A 16,276-nucleotide genomic window follows, 5' to 3' on the forward strand; every position below is an offset into this window, starting at 1 on the left:
TATATATATAACAAGGTTTTTATGGAGTTTTAATATGTTTAACAATAAAGTACAGTATATAAAAAATTTTACATGTGTGAGATTGGGTACCTTTAAAGTCCAGCACAACGTTTTTATCTAGTTTACTCTAATATGAAGGGGCCTTTGGATGTGAGGGGTGAACTCTGATGTAAGAGAGGGGCTGTGATGTTAAGGAGGAACCCCACTTTTTGTGTTTGTTTTTGCATGGGGTCCCCTGTAAAATCCAAGATAGGGGTCTGATATTGATTTTGGAGGGACCACACTTAATTTTTTACAAGTACAGGTTTTAAATTTAGACTGTAGTGTCAAGATTTTTCAAAAGTTTAAAGGAAGTATTGACGATTTGAAGGTTGAGAAACTCTGGTCTATAGATATATAGGAAATGTCAAAACTTCTGGGAAATAAAAAAAAAAAAAAGCCCTCCCTCTTCCTACCCACTCTTCCTACTCAAAAATAGATTTATCACTTCCATATTAACAAGAAACAACCCTAAAAAGAAGGCCCATAGCTGAACCAGTTGCAGGGCTCTTTGGCCCTGGAATTTTACTGGTAAAAGGTACATTGCTATTTTCTTAACAGTACATTAGATAATATTCTATAGGAGGACAGTATATTGTTTATGGAACTAAAGATACAAGGAATCTAGTGACAAAATAAAGTAACAATACATGGTAAATGTAATGGTTTGGAGCTGTCCCTTTATCTTGTCACCTCAGAGATTGTCTCTATAGAGAGTTTAATGTAAGTTCTTGTTAAGGTCAGCAATTCTAGGACAGGAATCTAGCTAATGCAGCATACAGTTAGCTCGTCTGTCAGCTAAAACTTCCTTAAATGCTGTAGGGAAAGAGGTGATGTATTATCAAGCAGGAATACAAATTTAAAGAGTATGGCAAGGGAAAATATAATGGAAACACATGTAGTACATCTCTGCAACACATTCACATTTCCCCACGTTCTTCATTTTAAATACCCTGTAAGTACAGAAAATATCTCTTGATGTGCCAGAATGCACAGCGCTGACTGGCGGAACGGACGGGGGAGGGGGCGGGTACAGCTGGCTCTGCCTCAAGATAGGCAGAGCCAGCTGTCACTCACACAGCTGGGCGGATCCCGACATAATTGTCGGGATCCGTTTCAGCTGCGGCGTCTCAGTATACCGCGAGCTGCATACTGAGCTTTGGGTGATGGGAGGACGGTAGTTTGTGTCCTCCTGTTACCCTTAGGAGAACTATGGGGAAAAGCCCTAACCCCATAGTTCTTCTTTAACATAGGGATTCATTGGTCTATAGTGCAAGATAAGCACCCGGGAGGGCTGATTAGACTGATTGAGATAACACAGGAAGTGTGCATAGCACATAGGACAGGATTTTTTACAACATCAACAGATAGTTTTTGCACATGCTGAACAGATATAAAAAAAAGTGTCAATGCTATATTTAAAAACACCAAAAAGGGAGCAAATAAAAAGTTAATTGTTAGGGTTTACATACACTTTAATATTGCTTGGAAAATTAACTATTGATCAGAATAAAATAAAACTACTTTTTACATTGCATTTTTGCAATAGATCTAAAAACTGTAGGCGGCAAAGATATAATGGTGAAGCACTAAAACGCAAACATATAAAACACTAGATAAAGGATAACAGCTTACGTTCTCCGTGGTTGTAGCCTCTGGTCACTGTATGGAATCAGAGCTACCAACTCCTTTTCTTGGCCTAAATTAAAACAAACTGAAATTAAATTGAAACAAAATTTTAAATAAAAGTTAAAAATTAATAGAAAAATTAATAAATTGCAATAAAAAATGTAATTGAAACAAAAATCATCATACAGTGTACTTTAGTGGAGAGCAGAGTGGAGAGTCCCTATGTGAAATTTGGTTTATGTTTATTACATACTGCACAGTGATAAACCAAATGTGGTGGTATTAATACACTACGCCTCTGTTGTATAAAGTACATTATAGGGAACACATTTATAAAAATTGGAGCAAGGAAACATTGAGCTAATGCCCAGAACAACTAATCAGATTCATATTCAAGTGCCGATTATGGAATGGATATCAACACTTGACAAACTGCTACGATAAGAAACTGTTTTTCTGTTCACCCTTTCTCTGTTCTATGTTCTCTTAAAGGAAGAAGACAAGTTTTGATTTGATTTTTATGCTCCCTATTTTCTGTGCACAATAGCAGAAGCTGTGGTCCCATGAAACTGCAAAATATGATGAGAGTTAGAAATGCTCTATGCTGGGGGAAGCTGGTAACAGTGACAAGGGGAAAATGGATCCTGGTCTTCTCCTAAGATTATGACAAGGTCTCCTTCTGTTCATACATGAACAGAATCATGAACAACGAGAATCTACACTGAGTGGCCAGATTATTATGACCACCTGTCGTTTGTAGGCAAATTAGCTATAATTAGCTATAATTTCGCGCTGAAGTTGCTAGAGGGCCAGACCATTATAAATAGGGAAGCAGGTTGTTTACCACGGCAGTAGAAGTTATTTTTTTTCTGAAGATATGGGTAAACAACGCAATTTAACAACCTTTGAACGTGGGATGATTGTTGGCGCTCGGAGCCATGGGGCGAGTATCAGCAAAACAGCAGAATTCGTTAAATGTTCAAGAGCAGCTATTGTTAAAGTGTTTAAAGACTGGACTGTCAGCCAAAAATCTGGATCTAAACGTGCGAATTGTGGCCGTCCGCGACTAGTCAATGTTAGGGCAGAACGGAGAGTGGCAAGACTGGTACAAGACAACAGAAGGGCAACAGTGCAGTGTCAGATTCCTCGCATCACCTTTCAACATCTCGTGGAGTCACGAGGCAGCCCAACGAAGTACTGATGGGGTGGTCATAATAATCTGGCCACTCAGTGTATATGGGTATTTAATGCATGCTATTGGTTCATTTATATAATTGTTGGTGATCAAATCAGAAGTGCTAATTTGATCTTTTTTTTTTTATTCCCCTGAAAACAAGTGGCATGCAAAGCAATGTCCCTGGAACAGAGCAGTACTGTTGTGTTATGGGGTCCTGCATTGTCCATCACTCTGTGTATTACACAGGGGAACAACAGGGGGGACATAAATACAGATCATTATACTAATGCATTTACCATCCCATTCATTCAGTGACCCACAACCACACTATTTCACTATGTACAAGAACTACGTTCTTTGAGAAGACGCTCTTGAGTTAGTTTCATGACAGTAATTTCCAGTTTCACATTCAGATTTCATTTTCGAAGCTTAACTGAGCAACTGAAGAGAGAAGCTGATTGATTACTATGAGCAACTGCTCCAGATTCTGTCTGCTCCAGTTTTGATAAAGACCCCCCAGGATTTGGATTGTGAAGCAGACTAAAGTACTTTAAAGGAGAACTATGGGGTAAGTGTTTTTCCCCATAGTTCTCCTAAGGGTTACGGGAGTACATATACTAGCGTCCTCCTGTGACCCAAAGCTCAGTATATAGCGAGCTACAGCTTGCGGTATACTGAGACCGCCGCAGCCGCGACAGATCCCGATATTAATGTCGAGATCCACCCAGCTGTGCGAGTGACAGCTGGCTCGGCCTATCTAGAGGCAGAGCCAGCTGTACTCGCCCCCTCCCCTGTCCATTCCGCCCGTCAGCGCTGGAGGATCAGAGCAGGGGAGGGGAGAATCCCTGCAGGGAGCCGTGAGCGACAATATGCGTTCACTCACTTCCCGATCAATTGAGCCGACCTGTGACAGTTTCATTGTCACACGTCGGCTCGAACTATGAGGTCGGGTGAAAATCAATCACCTCATAGTTCTCCTTTAAGAAACATATCAAAATTATACACATATCAATTTATCTCTCTATTGTTTTTAGCAGATTCAAAGCCAGGACTCAGAGCTGTAAGGTATGATAGTCCTTCGGTACACGGTACACTGAACCAATTTAATGGATTAATTCCAGAATTGTAGTAGGTGTTCCATTTTTTACATAGAACCAAAGATACTTCAAGTTCCAAACACAAAAACAATTCCCACCTCCATACAATAAAACAGAGAAACTGCCATACCTCTCGGAATCCTTCCAATCCCTCTGCAGGTTGGACAGGTGACTGTCGCGGACTCTTCAGAAGAACTACATGATGCAGATGAGTCACTGTTAATACTCATGTACTTTTGATAATTCTCTGACTCAGAACCTTCCAGTACCGATTTAGTTTCTTCTCTGTCCGATCGTGTAAAAGCAGACATAAATCTACGCATCATGATTTTCAAATTTTAAATCTGGACCTGAAAAAACATATAAGCTTTTAGTTCTGATTATTCAGCTACTCTCACACTCACTGATAATTCTAGGTTGGGACCAGCATAGATCTATAAAATATGAACCCATGTCTACCCAACCTCAATCTGGCCAATTTAGTTGTCCTTCCTTTCCCACAACACAAAGTAAGTTCATCTAAATACAGTTTTAAATGTCTGAATTAAAAAACTCAAGCCAACAATTTATCTAGAATACTGAACAGCTATTCTTATACCAAGTAGTTAAAATAAATAATTAAAATCTCTGTTCAGGATTAACTCGGTAATCTCTGAGGATCACCTTTCACCGTGATAACAGCTGTAACAGTATGGCAGTGGCTACATTAGGCTTCTGTAGTAAAGAGCATACATTTTTGTAGTGGGAGGGAGTTACTGCCCTGCTACTTTGTCCTGCCTGTCTGTGTGTTTGGTCTTCTGGGAGAGGTCAGCCTACTGTGGGGCTGGAGGAGACGGGGAAGAACTAGAAAGAAATGTAGAGAGAAATATCATCTGCAATATTCCATCGGGGGTAAGCGAGAAGTCTTTAGGCCTGTAGTTCAGGACATAGAGAGGACATGCAGATGAAGAATTACTGCTGTACAAGATCGTAAGCACCACAGCACCCCTCCTATGTCAACCGATAAAAGGGAAAAGTTATCAAGAACTGAGAAAAAAAAAATGTTCTGTCGCCACATTTTTGGAATGTAAATTTTAAGTATCTAAATCACCACCACCATCTAAATTCTGAAACCAAAAAGTTTCTCCTTGAAATGTTTGGTGAAGACTAACAGTATATGAAGTTTAGCTTCGGAACAACCTACCAGCAGCCAGGTGTTGGGAATAAGGCAGCTATCAAAAATCCACAGCGGGTTGCAATAGTGGTGTCTATACCTAGGAGTGAAGAAGCAGCCAGTTCAGGTTGGGAATGAGTGGGGGTTTAAAGATGGAGGGCTCATCAGTGCTGATGGCCAGAAAGGTTTCCCTGGGCACACATGCACACCATATGAGACCCCATTCCCATAGGCCTCAGGTGTAAAATACAACCTCCTTTGGGCTAATCCAGGAAGTAGTAGGGAAGGAGTGACCTCTCAAACGTAGTGCAAGCATGAGATTCCTGACCAGGCCTAGACCTGAAGAAGCATGGAACTGGAGTAGTGATGAACTGGAGGGGTGGGGTCTAAGCCTAACAATACTGTACCATAGGCCCAGCGGTAGGAACTGGCTAAACAACCCAGCCGCTAGAGGACATCATACCTTGACTACAGATATAAATGCATGCAACAACTAAACAACTATATTTGCATGAAGTCTGTTCCAATGGCATTAACCGTCCTCTTAGTCTACCATCGTGGGGAAGAGGAGGGGCACTTGGAAACTGGATTTTAAGGATCAAATTATTTTTTTTAGTTCCACTTAATGATTCTGCCTGGGGGAAGCTTGATATTGCAGGTCCTTTTAGAGAAGCACCTGTGAACTGCAGAACTAGTAGGAAACCCAAAAGGAACTAGTGTCTGACAATGTGCCACAATCTGTTTCATCTGAGTTGGAATATTCCCTGAGAGAGTGAAATATTGTGTATAGAAAATCCTTAGTTTATTACCCCCAAGCAAATGGAGAGATTGATAGACTCAACAATCCTACAGGGACATTTTGGAAAGTTTATACTAAGAGTTCTTATATGCAACTACACAGGCACCACCAGCTGAACTACTACACCACAGACAAATGCACACAAAACTACATGTTGCTGACATACAACTTGCACAATGTCTGATGTCAGAGACATGGTGCAAGAGTGGTCCACTTTCAACCTGAATCTCTAGTTAGAGTTAGGAAACGGGGCAATCCATATATTCCAATCTGCTTAGAGTTACAAGTAAATGATGACCTTACACTTAAGAACTGTCTGATCGATGCCCATGGAATGACAGCCATTTGGCGCCTGTTAGGCAAGACATTTCAGTAGTCTCATTTGATGAAGGACATTTTCATATTCCTACTGATAACAACCAGACTGGAGACCAAGAACCCGAAACACCTAGACATAGTCAAAGAATCAGAAGACTTCCTGTGTGTTCCAATTAAGTGATATATTTAAAATGCATAGTATTGTATGCGATATAATTCTTTACATTGTTGTTTGCATTTTTCAATATTGAGGAAAAAGAAAAAGACTCTTTTGTACTAAGAGGGAGATATGTGATGTTCAAACCTCTGACATGTAGATGTTACTACTTCCAGTTGCTACATGAATCATACCTCCTAAACTGTATGAATTAGTTCTAATTCTTGTTCCTGTTATGATATACCCAGAAGCCAGCAAGTGTAATATGGATGTGTGAACTTAATAAAGCACTCTATAACTGCTCTGCTTCCCAGACTATAGGACACAACAAAAGACACTTTTGTTGTTAATGAGTGCATCAGTTTGCTGCTTCCCCTTTTTACAGTCTACTAACAGGGTGGGGAGCGATTTGACTTATAAGTGTAACCTCGCTGCAACAGAGAAAAGTCAGGTCTTCTGCCTTGCCAAGTTGTGCTGCATGACAGAACTGTGTAAATCTCAGTGAACAAAAACAAATATTTTTGCAGATAAAACAGCTTCCATGTATGTATTTCATCTGTATATTTACAGTAGTGGTTTGTCCCCAATTACTTTATTTTTGCTGTCTGTGTCCCATTAAATTAAACATGGGCAGCATTAATAAAAAAAAGCGTTCAGCGCCTCGGCCCTCTCCTAGTCGTTTGTGACTAGCTTCCATCCTTTATTGGGCCTATCTGCTCCTTTCTCACCTTCTTTTTACTATCTGCGGCGATATGCTTTTCGCACTCAGTTTTAGCTGTACTAGCAATACTAATAATAACAAACATGGTGTCCGAATGCTGGTGCCTCCCCAAAACCTTCATGTGACTTCATGTGATGACATGTTTTAAACATACCTCTAGAAGCTACACCCTTCCTTTAAAGGAGTAGATACACTAGTATCCCATTAAAACAGGACAGTTCATTCATTAAAGGGTAGGGAAACATTTAAAAAAAAAAATTCTTACCCTTTTCCCAATCTCAATACTTGCCTAGATCTCACCACTGAGTCTCAGGACAGGGTTTACATTTCTCTGCCAGCTCCTTCACCCAACATAGTTTGGTCCCATAGACTCTCATGGAGCCAGTAGACAGATAGGAGCCAAATTCATCTTCCAGCCCTATAGAAATAAGTGGGGTCAAACTGTGCACATGTGGACATCAGGTGAAGCAACCAGAGAAGAAGGTAAACATTCCCATGAGCTGGGGCGTGGCCGCGATGCGAGCCTGAGTGCACATGTTCTGTGAAGCTCCGTTGCCTCCGCTCGTGACATCCGGTTCTTCTCCTGCCTACCGCTCTATCTGGCAGCACCTGACCCTCTCTCCTGTGCGGGACTTACCGGGGAGCAGATCTATGTCCGCCAAGTCCCGCAGACGTGCCGCTTCACAAAGGAAATCCACCCGGAACGCAAAGGCTAAGGGGAAGGCCGGCGCCATCTTGGATTCCCCTGTGCTCGTTCCTGGGCCTCTCCTGCCGCTGCTGGACATGGAGGGAGCCGGCGTGGAGGGGGTGAGTGGTGAGCAGTCCCGGATCTCTAACTCGGGGGGCACGAGGTCGCAATCCCCAAGAGAAGTGGGGACCTCCGCGATCCTGGCAGCAATAGAGGGGTGCCAGGTTACCCTTACAGCCAAAATTGACCACCTGGCAGCAGAATGCACTCTAATCCGCCATGACCTAGATAAAATCCGCACGCGTCTCACTACTGCCGAGGCGAGGGTGTCGCATGTGGAGGATGAAGTGCAGGGACATAACGCCACGCTTACGGATTTGCAACATACCGTGCGGGCACTGGCTGCAAAAGTGGATGATGCTGAAAACCGCATGCGGCGGAATAATGTGCGCATTGTGGGGATCCCAGAGGGCGAAGAGGGTACAGATGCGGTTCAGTTTGCTGAACACCTGTTCAAGCGTGTTCTGGCTATGGACACATTGCCCCCTACGTTTCTGGTGGAGCGGGCGCACAGGGTGCCCACGGGCAGAGCCCCGCCGGGGGCCCCCCCGCGTCCCTTCTTGGCCCGTCTCCTGAATTACCGAGACCGAGACAGGATCCTGGCTGCAGCTCGTAGGTCCCCTGAAGTGTGCTGTGGAAATGCGCAACTCCGGTTCTTCCCTGATTTTTCTGCAGAGATCCAGAAACGCAGGAGGTCTTTTGTGGACGTAAGACGCAGGCTCCGGGAGAAGGGAATACAGTATGGCATGTTCTATCCGAGCAAACTTCGTATCCAACATGCAGGCAAGGCTCACTTCTTCGACACCCCGACCCAGGCGGGGGACTGGCTGGATGCGTTGCGATAAAGGAGCTCCTTCTGGTATGGCTCACTTACCCGGTCCACCCATCACACCTACCTCTGTGACTGCCCAATTTGCTTTTCTACATGTCAGGAGTCCATTACGTGGGGACCGGGGAGTGCTGCTGCAACACTCGAGCATTCTAATGGTCACCTCGTCAAGTCCCAGAAGTTGTCATGCACGTTATTCGGTTGGCCTAGCTTCCATAAGGAGGCAACGAGTTCTTCACTACACTTGGAACTGGCTGTTTTTTAGTTTAGCCCGCCACCTTTTTTCTTTTTGGTAGGGTTTGGGGTGTTTTATCCCCATACTGGGACACTTCTAACTGGGGGTGCTCTGACGATTGGTTGGGAGTTTGGGTCTAAGCTTCTAGAGGGTGTTATAGTTTTGTTGTTGTTCGTCTACTAGAAAGCAAGGGAGTTCTTAATGTTGGTTATGGGATTGTTTGTTGCAGGGGGGGTGTGCCAGTTTCGTGCTCTGGGAGGCGGGAGGGTGTTCTCTTTGATATGTATACTAAGCCTAAGGTGTCCATTCAGCTATCCTGGGCCACCCATGTACAAGTGGTTTTGCTATGGGGGATCGTAAAATTTAAAATACTGCACAGAGTTTATTACACGCCTGCAAGACTGGCAAAGATCTACCGAGATGCCTCCTTCTCCTGCTGGCGCTGCTCGGCACGGCCGGCTGACTTTCGACATATTTTCTGGGACTGTCCGGGGATTGCTAGATACTGGCAATTGGTCACAGAATTTATCTCGCAGGTTGTTGCAATTCTGACCTTAAGGGGGCCAGATTGCAGTCAGTAGGAGTAGAAAAGGCCCCAGAATCAGTGAGAGTAACCAATGCCCTGGGTTTGGTGAGCCCAATTATTGGTTTCAGTTGAAACAATAGTGCTCAATTGTTGGTAACAGTAGGAAGAATTGTGTACCATCATTAACGTAAGTGGAATTAAAAGTGCTCCATTGTTGGAGTCAGTGGGGGAAATAGTGCCCCATCTTTGATATCAGTGAGTGAAATAGTGCCCATCACTGATGTCATTGGAAGAAATAGTGCCCCATTGTTGGTACTAATAGAAGGAATAGTGGCCCTTTGTTGGGGTCAGTTTAAGGAATAGTGCCCCATCGTTTGTGAGTCAATGAAGAGTAGTGTCCCATTATTAGCATCAGTGGAAGGAAAAGTGCCCCATGATCGGTGTAAATGGAGGGAAGAGTGCTTTATCGTTGGTATTAGTAGAAAAATTACTGCCTCATCGTTGGTGTTAGTGAGGGGAATAGTATCCTATTGTTGATAATGGTAGGAGAAATAGCGTCCTAATGTTTCTATTAGTGTGATGAATAGTGCCTCATCATTGGCGAGAGTGGGAAGAATAATGCCTCAAGGCAGTGGCATCTAGGTTATGGCAGGTAGGGCACATGTTATATGCGCCACTTGAGGGGGGATGCCACATTACTCAGGGACAGTGGTGGTATGTGCCCCTTTAGTTAAGCTGTGCCCCATTCAGATCTCCCATCAGCGCAGACCCACAGTGATAGACAGCACAGCCAATTGCTGCTGTCATTTGTAAACAAAGAGCTAGGGCAGAGAACGTTACAAAACTTACTTCCTGTGTCAGGCTCTTACTGATAAAGTCCAAATCCCATTGCACTGCCACAGTCACAAAACCACAAGGTATATGTGGTGCCCAGGTGACCACACGGATGGCGCCGTGCAAAACACTAATAGTAAATAAAAGTAATTCACCGGCACACACTACAATACTTTAAAAACCCTTCAAGTGTGTGCCGGTGAATTACTTTTATTTACTATTAGGCTCTTACTGATGACTCATCTAATTTAGAGCCTGGCATAGTGAGTATTGCAGGCATTCTCATGCCTCAGCTGCTGTTTTTCCAAGTGACAACAGTGGACGGCTGAGCTGTCTGCAATTGCAATCACTTTGGGTCCAGGTTGGGATGCCTGCATGGGGCATAACTTGAGGGCCTTTTCACACATCTAGCAGTGAGACCAGGGGTGCTCCTAGCCTCTGTGCTGCCAAACGCAAAATGTGAAATAGCACCCCCTGGCCTGGCCACTGGCCAACACCGTAGTTATGCAAACTCAGACAAAAAGCTTCATTAGATATGCGTTTAGTTTTTTTTGTTTTTTATCATGTTTTTTTATCATGTGACTAAAGATCTGAGCAACTGGATGTAAATGGGCATAGGTCTGTCAGTTCAGTTTTTTCCTCCATCACAAGAAAAGGGCCTTTTGCTGCTGATGGGGATTCCTGTAGGTTCTCGCCACAGGAATACCAAGCCACAGCCTTGAGGGATGTGTGAATGTAGCATTAGAGTAAAAAGTCAGTCTTAAGAAAGATTAGTTTGTTTACAGTAACTTAGGTCGAGACAGACCAAAAAGTAGGCCTCGTTTCCATTACTGAGTTATGAGAATGCGTGTGTATTCATGTGTTACCGTAAAACACAGCACCACGCCCTACTTGCAATGGTGCTATGCGATACCATTCCTTCTGAATAGCAGTCCAACGTACCTTGCTGATGCAGGTGCATTCTGGGCCATTGAGGTGGGCATACATTTTAAATGGGCTGCCTAATGCAGCACACGGTGTTAAAGAGGAACTTCACCCTTATCTTTAAAATTACGATAACATTAACAATAACATTACTAAACATTTAGAAATGTTTAGTAATGACAACCTACAAAACACATACTTCTAGATAATTGCTGGCTTTGTATTCTTTGCACATACCCCATTTCTCTTTTCTTCCCAGTCTTCTGACAGTGGCCATGTTTACTAAGGGCAGGTTACTAGATCTCCCTTTTTCTTCCTGGAACTCTGGCACATGTGACTAGGACATGTGACCATGCACATCATCTCAGGGGAGGAAAATGCCTTTCCCTGAGATCTCAGGAGACTACAGATGAGATTTCCCAGCAATGCTCTGCTGATGTAACCTTCCCAGGATGCAACACTTGGGCATGTTACATCATTTGTGCCAGAAGTGGACCAGGAAGTAGATGAACTTTATTTGTAAGTAAATGAAAAACACGTTTCATTGACTAATGAATGTAAGATGATTTTAAATCCGAATGCAGAGCTGCATGCTGATGTGATTTTTAGTAAAAGGGGGTAAAAGGTCCACTGCAATGCGCATGCTTTACCACAGTGGTTAGGTGTAAACCTAGCCATAGGCAAAATTGTGTTTTAGATGATAAACAATAAAATAAAATGTTAAACAATACCTACCTCCGTATGACAAAAGCCGATTTTTCAATAGACTTTGTCAAGGCAGTTGGTCCAAAAATTGTCATGCAAAACAGTGACTGCAGCCAAGCTGAGCTCTCCTTATGCACTGACCTTCTCAGCCTCCTGTGACAGGTGGAGGAGTCAGGATGGAGAGCGGCTTACAAGCACTCAGCGATCAGCTGGTCGCTACCGGGGGAATTTATCGAAACTGGAGCAGTTGCCCATAGTAACCAATCAGCATCCAGCTGTCATTTTCAAACCTTAACAGAGCAAACTGCAGAGAGAAGCTGATTGGCAACTGCTCCAGATTCTGTCTGCTCCCGTTTTGATAAATTTCCCCCTGAGTGTTTGTAAATAACTGAGGACACAGGATGCCAGACAGAGGTACCCTGCAGCCCCCTCGGTAACGTGCGCTGCCAACATACCCCCCTCCCCCCATAACGTGAACCGCCAGTACGCACCCATGTGGACTGCTATGGCTATTGTTACGCCACTGCTGCACTGCCTACTGCCCCCTCCCCTTCTCAGGTTGCTTCAATATAGGGACAGCCAAGGGTGAGACTTAATCTTCACATAAAAAGTAAGGATTAGAACCCCCGTCAGGTTTTTACTGCTATCTGGGACTCCGAGAAGGTTTTCCCTTACTTGATGACACTAAGCTGCTGTCAACCTTTTGCAAGATCACGTCTGTAATACGTTATTGCCTGAAGATAATCATTTACCTGCAGGCTGATGGTGTCAGATTCACTTTACATGAACCTCTCCAACCGACAGATAGGCCAGGGGAAACTAACTGGTTAATGTTTTGAAACAATCTGTGGTAAACTATAAATGTTTCCGTGTTACTTCCACAGAGAGATAAGTGGAAATGAAGCTGCAGGGTTATCTGCCACAACAAAACACCAAATAACAATGTCCTGATTCCACAGAGCTGTACACATATCACAAAGTAATGGAAATGCATGAATTGAGCTCCAGGTTTGCAGGGGTCCATCTGCAGCATACAGTACCTGTGGCTGCTTGAAGGTTTGAAGCAGACGTAGTAACTCCAGGAACTTGGTTTTGCAAGGCCGCACCTCCTGTAGGCGGAGGGCCAGGGACTTGTGAAACTGACTAAGCAAGAGGAAGGTAGCTGGAAAGGGAGGGAGATATCTGAGAGGGAGCATAGATTGACTTGACAAATGAGCATAGTTAGGAAATTCATATACTTATAAGATATTTGCTAAATTGCACGTTTAACAACTTGAAAAAGATAGAAGAATGACAACAGGAAAGGATCAAGTGGTTCATCCGCTTTGCCCCTTTTTTGATTTATTTGTTGTTCCTTTTGAACACCAATTCTTATCTATTCATTGCAGAAATGCACGTGTTAACACAAAGCACGTCAATGCAGATTACATGCAGTGACATCCGTTTTGAATAGCATCCCAGCACACTAAGGCAACGTATGGCAATGCACCATAGTGTGTTGCGGCAAACTTTTTGTGACATGCCCACCATTTGGGACATTTTTGCGCATCATAAGCCCATTGATTTCAATAGGCTGCCTTAAGTGATGGTATGTTAATGCACGGCATAACGCATATGCATGAAAGCCGTGCACAAAAGTAAATGGGTTCTGACCCTTTTTGCCTGGGTATAGATCTATGTTTATCCCAAGCATGTTTAAGTTCACTTGGGGACTGATGTATAAAACTTCCACCTAGTGTACAGCTGGGCAAATGCCATTTGAACAGCGTTACTGCCACTAGATAGAGCCAAGGAGCATAGTAATGCTCCTCAGCACCATCTAATGGCAGATATATGCTGGGCAGAAGTTTTACACATCAGCTCCTTATGACCCATTCCATTCACACTATAGTGTGAATGGGTCATAACACACTATAGTGTTGTGTTAAACACAACACAGCACACAGCATGCGTTACTGTGAGCTACCATGCACTTAGTGTGACGCTTTGCCATTCATTAGAATGTCACTCCAATGCACCTCCCAGCCGCCATGTGGAGTGAAATATGCTGTACCTCAAAACCATGCATTGCATTGTGGTGTAAAAAGTAGTGCATGGTATCCTGGTACCTCACGTTGTGTTGCTCTGCGATGCATGGCAGCTGGAAGGTGCATTGGGGTGCCATTCAAATGAATACATTACATTCCAATACATTAGTCTAGGGTTCAGTATTTCCATTGCTTTCCTCAAGTACTCGCCGATACCAATTAGCAATACCTTTTCTTTTGTGTTATATGACAGTTTTTCAAAAACAATGTAGACAATTGATTTTAGGACAGTGGTGGAGCGCCAGGGCAAGGCTGCAATCGCTGCATTCCTGGTAGTTCTGCCACTGTCTCCAAGCTGTAGAGGGACTACAAATCCCAGCATTACATTATACAGCAATGCAGAATACCACCATCTAAAGAGGACTCCCCCCAAAACAAAAAATTAAATATATTGCAGCTTATCAATCCTTTAAATGTGGTGGCAGTTCCTTTTCTTTCTTTTTTTAGGCTTTTGACAAGTGTTTTATACAAAAAAACAAAAGAAAAACCCCAAACTCCACACGCGAACACACGAACTGCCGATGCTCAAGTCGAACTCATGCTCGACTCGAACATCGGGCCCATCTCTAGCGAGGTGTAGCTGTGAGGGTGAAATTGGTGCTTTGGCAGTATGTCAGTGGTGGGAGGTTCCATGGCGAAGACATTGGGCACCGACACTTCACAGGTTGGCACTGTTGGGATTACCCACTGGAAATGCAAAGCATTTTGAGGGTTTCCAAGACCTGCTGACATGGTGTCATCAAGGATAAGGAAAACTGATGATGCTAGGACCTGTAAATATACTGTAGGTGCCACTGGACGCTTCCTCAACTCAAGCAAGCTGTTATATGGATAGGTCTGTGTCAGCAGGAGCTACATGGTAGTCACCAGGGAAAATGGTAATCTGTTTTAGGAATGAGCACTTTGAGACTTCCTGAGATTCCTTTATAATCCCAGGGCATAACATTTGTTGTCATTATAAATTATGTTAGTTCAGCCATGTAATTCTGAAAACACCTCTCGATTTTTTCTGCATGATTCTTCTTCTCCTTCTAAATAATAACAGGTATCTGTCATCCTAATCTCTAGTATACCATTCGCTGGTGACACTTAAGGGTTGCCTTCTGCTGAGAGAGCCACCAAATACTTGCAGGGTTTAATTCCTCGATTAATCGTTAAACTTTTTGATCGATTAAAATTATTTTGATCGAAAATGAAAAGACTCACCTCTCCGCCGGCTTCCGAGAGTCCCGTCCAAGATCCGGTGACGTCACGGACATCAACCTCACCGGACTCCTTCCCCAAGTGGCTCCGTCGGCTAACGACAATGTAGTTGGATCTGTATGTGCGTTATAATTAATCGAAATGTATCGATTAAAAAAAATTAATCGAACACGAAAATTTCGATCATTACCAGCCCTAATAATTAGAGGGGCTATCTCTTTCTGGGCTGGTATACCTAGTAGTAGACATTACTTTTTTTCTCTCTGTCAGATTGCCAGAAATGTACTCCCTACAGTGAGCACAAAAAGACCCCGCCTCCTGGGTTATAAATTCTGGTTTTAGCAAAGTGGTTATAAACTCTGGCCTGCACGTTTTTGTTTTGTTCCTGAAATATGGGCATAACCACTGCTATCCTAACCTGCATCTAACCAACGTGTTTAATTACACTTTTGTGAGGTGTGGGCCTATTACTTCCATGTTTCCCAGGCTATAGCCTGGACTGCCTGGTGACGTTCACAGTGCAAAGGTTTAAACTGGGAAAAACCTGTAAACAACAGTGGCACTTGCCTTTTTGAAAAGATTAGGCATGTTAACAGGAAATCTCAGTCTTTTCCATCCTTATCAACAATGGTTTTATTGAACCATTGAGGTTTAAGTAATTTTCAAGAACTGACATAGCTCTTTTGTTACCTTTGAGATAAAAGGGTTCCTTGATCTGTGAAATATGTTTTCCATATTTTCCCATATAGGTATGTCTGATGGATCAGACAAGATCTGTCAATATTTCTTTAGGAATACCCGTATGGAAAAAAAACATGTGGTACAGCTCTATCACTATAATCTTAGAGGATGTTTTTCAGTTTTTGGATATGGGGAGGAGTCAAGGATTACCAATATGTGCTATTGCCCTCTGGCAGACTTTGCAAGTGGCCTGTCCAGATCCATAGCAACCCTAGCAAAATGGACCTCAATCATAGGCAAGGGTACCAAGAGACCTCTAAATGTGGTTAAAGTGCAATTTGACACTCGGGGAAATATTTACAATACTCCTCAACTGCTTTGTAAACACCAAGTCAGAAAAAATGCTGCTCAATC

At 43.2% G+C, this 16,276-nt stretch overlaps 1 protein-coding gene across 1 annotated transcript in view; it reads right to left on the bottom strand.

Moving 5' to 3' along the window:
* TMEM106A (transmembrane protein 106A) overlaps positions 1 to 4,281 on the bottom strand; it is a 28,858-nt gene extending 24,577 nt beyond the window's left edge. Inside the window, exons 1-2 of the mRNA XM_018564489.1 lie at positions 4,073 to 4,281; positions 1,675 to 1,738 (exon numbers count right to left, since the gene is read on the bottom strand). Of these exons, the coding sequence (XP_018419991.1) occupies positions 1,675 to 1,738; positions 4,073 to 4,268 (260 nt within the window). The 5' untranslated portion in view covers positions 4,269 to 4,281. The remainder of the gene's footprint in view (positions 1 to 1,674; positions 1,739 to 4,072) is intronic.
* Between the last annotated feature and the right edge of the window lie 11,995 nt (positions 4,282 to 16,276).

This window comes from Nanorana parkeri, unplaced genomic scaffold, assembly GCF_000935625.1.
Source record: "Nanorana parkeri isolate BGI_ZX_2015 unplaced genomic scaffold, ASM93562v1 scaffold756, whole genome shotgun sequence".
In the NCBI taxonomy this organism is placed as follows: domain Eukaryota; kingdom Metazoa; phylum Chordata; class Amphibia; order Anura; family Dicroglossidae; genus Nanorana; species Nanorana parkeri.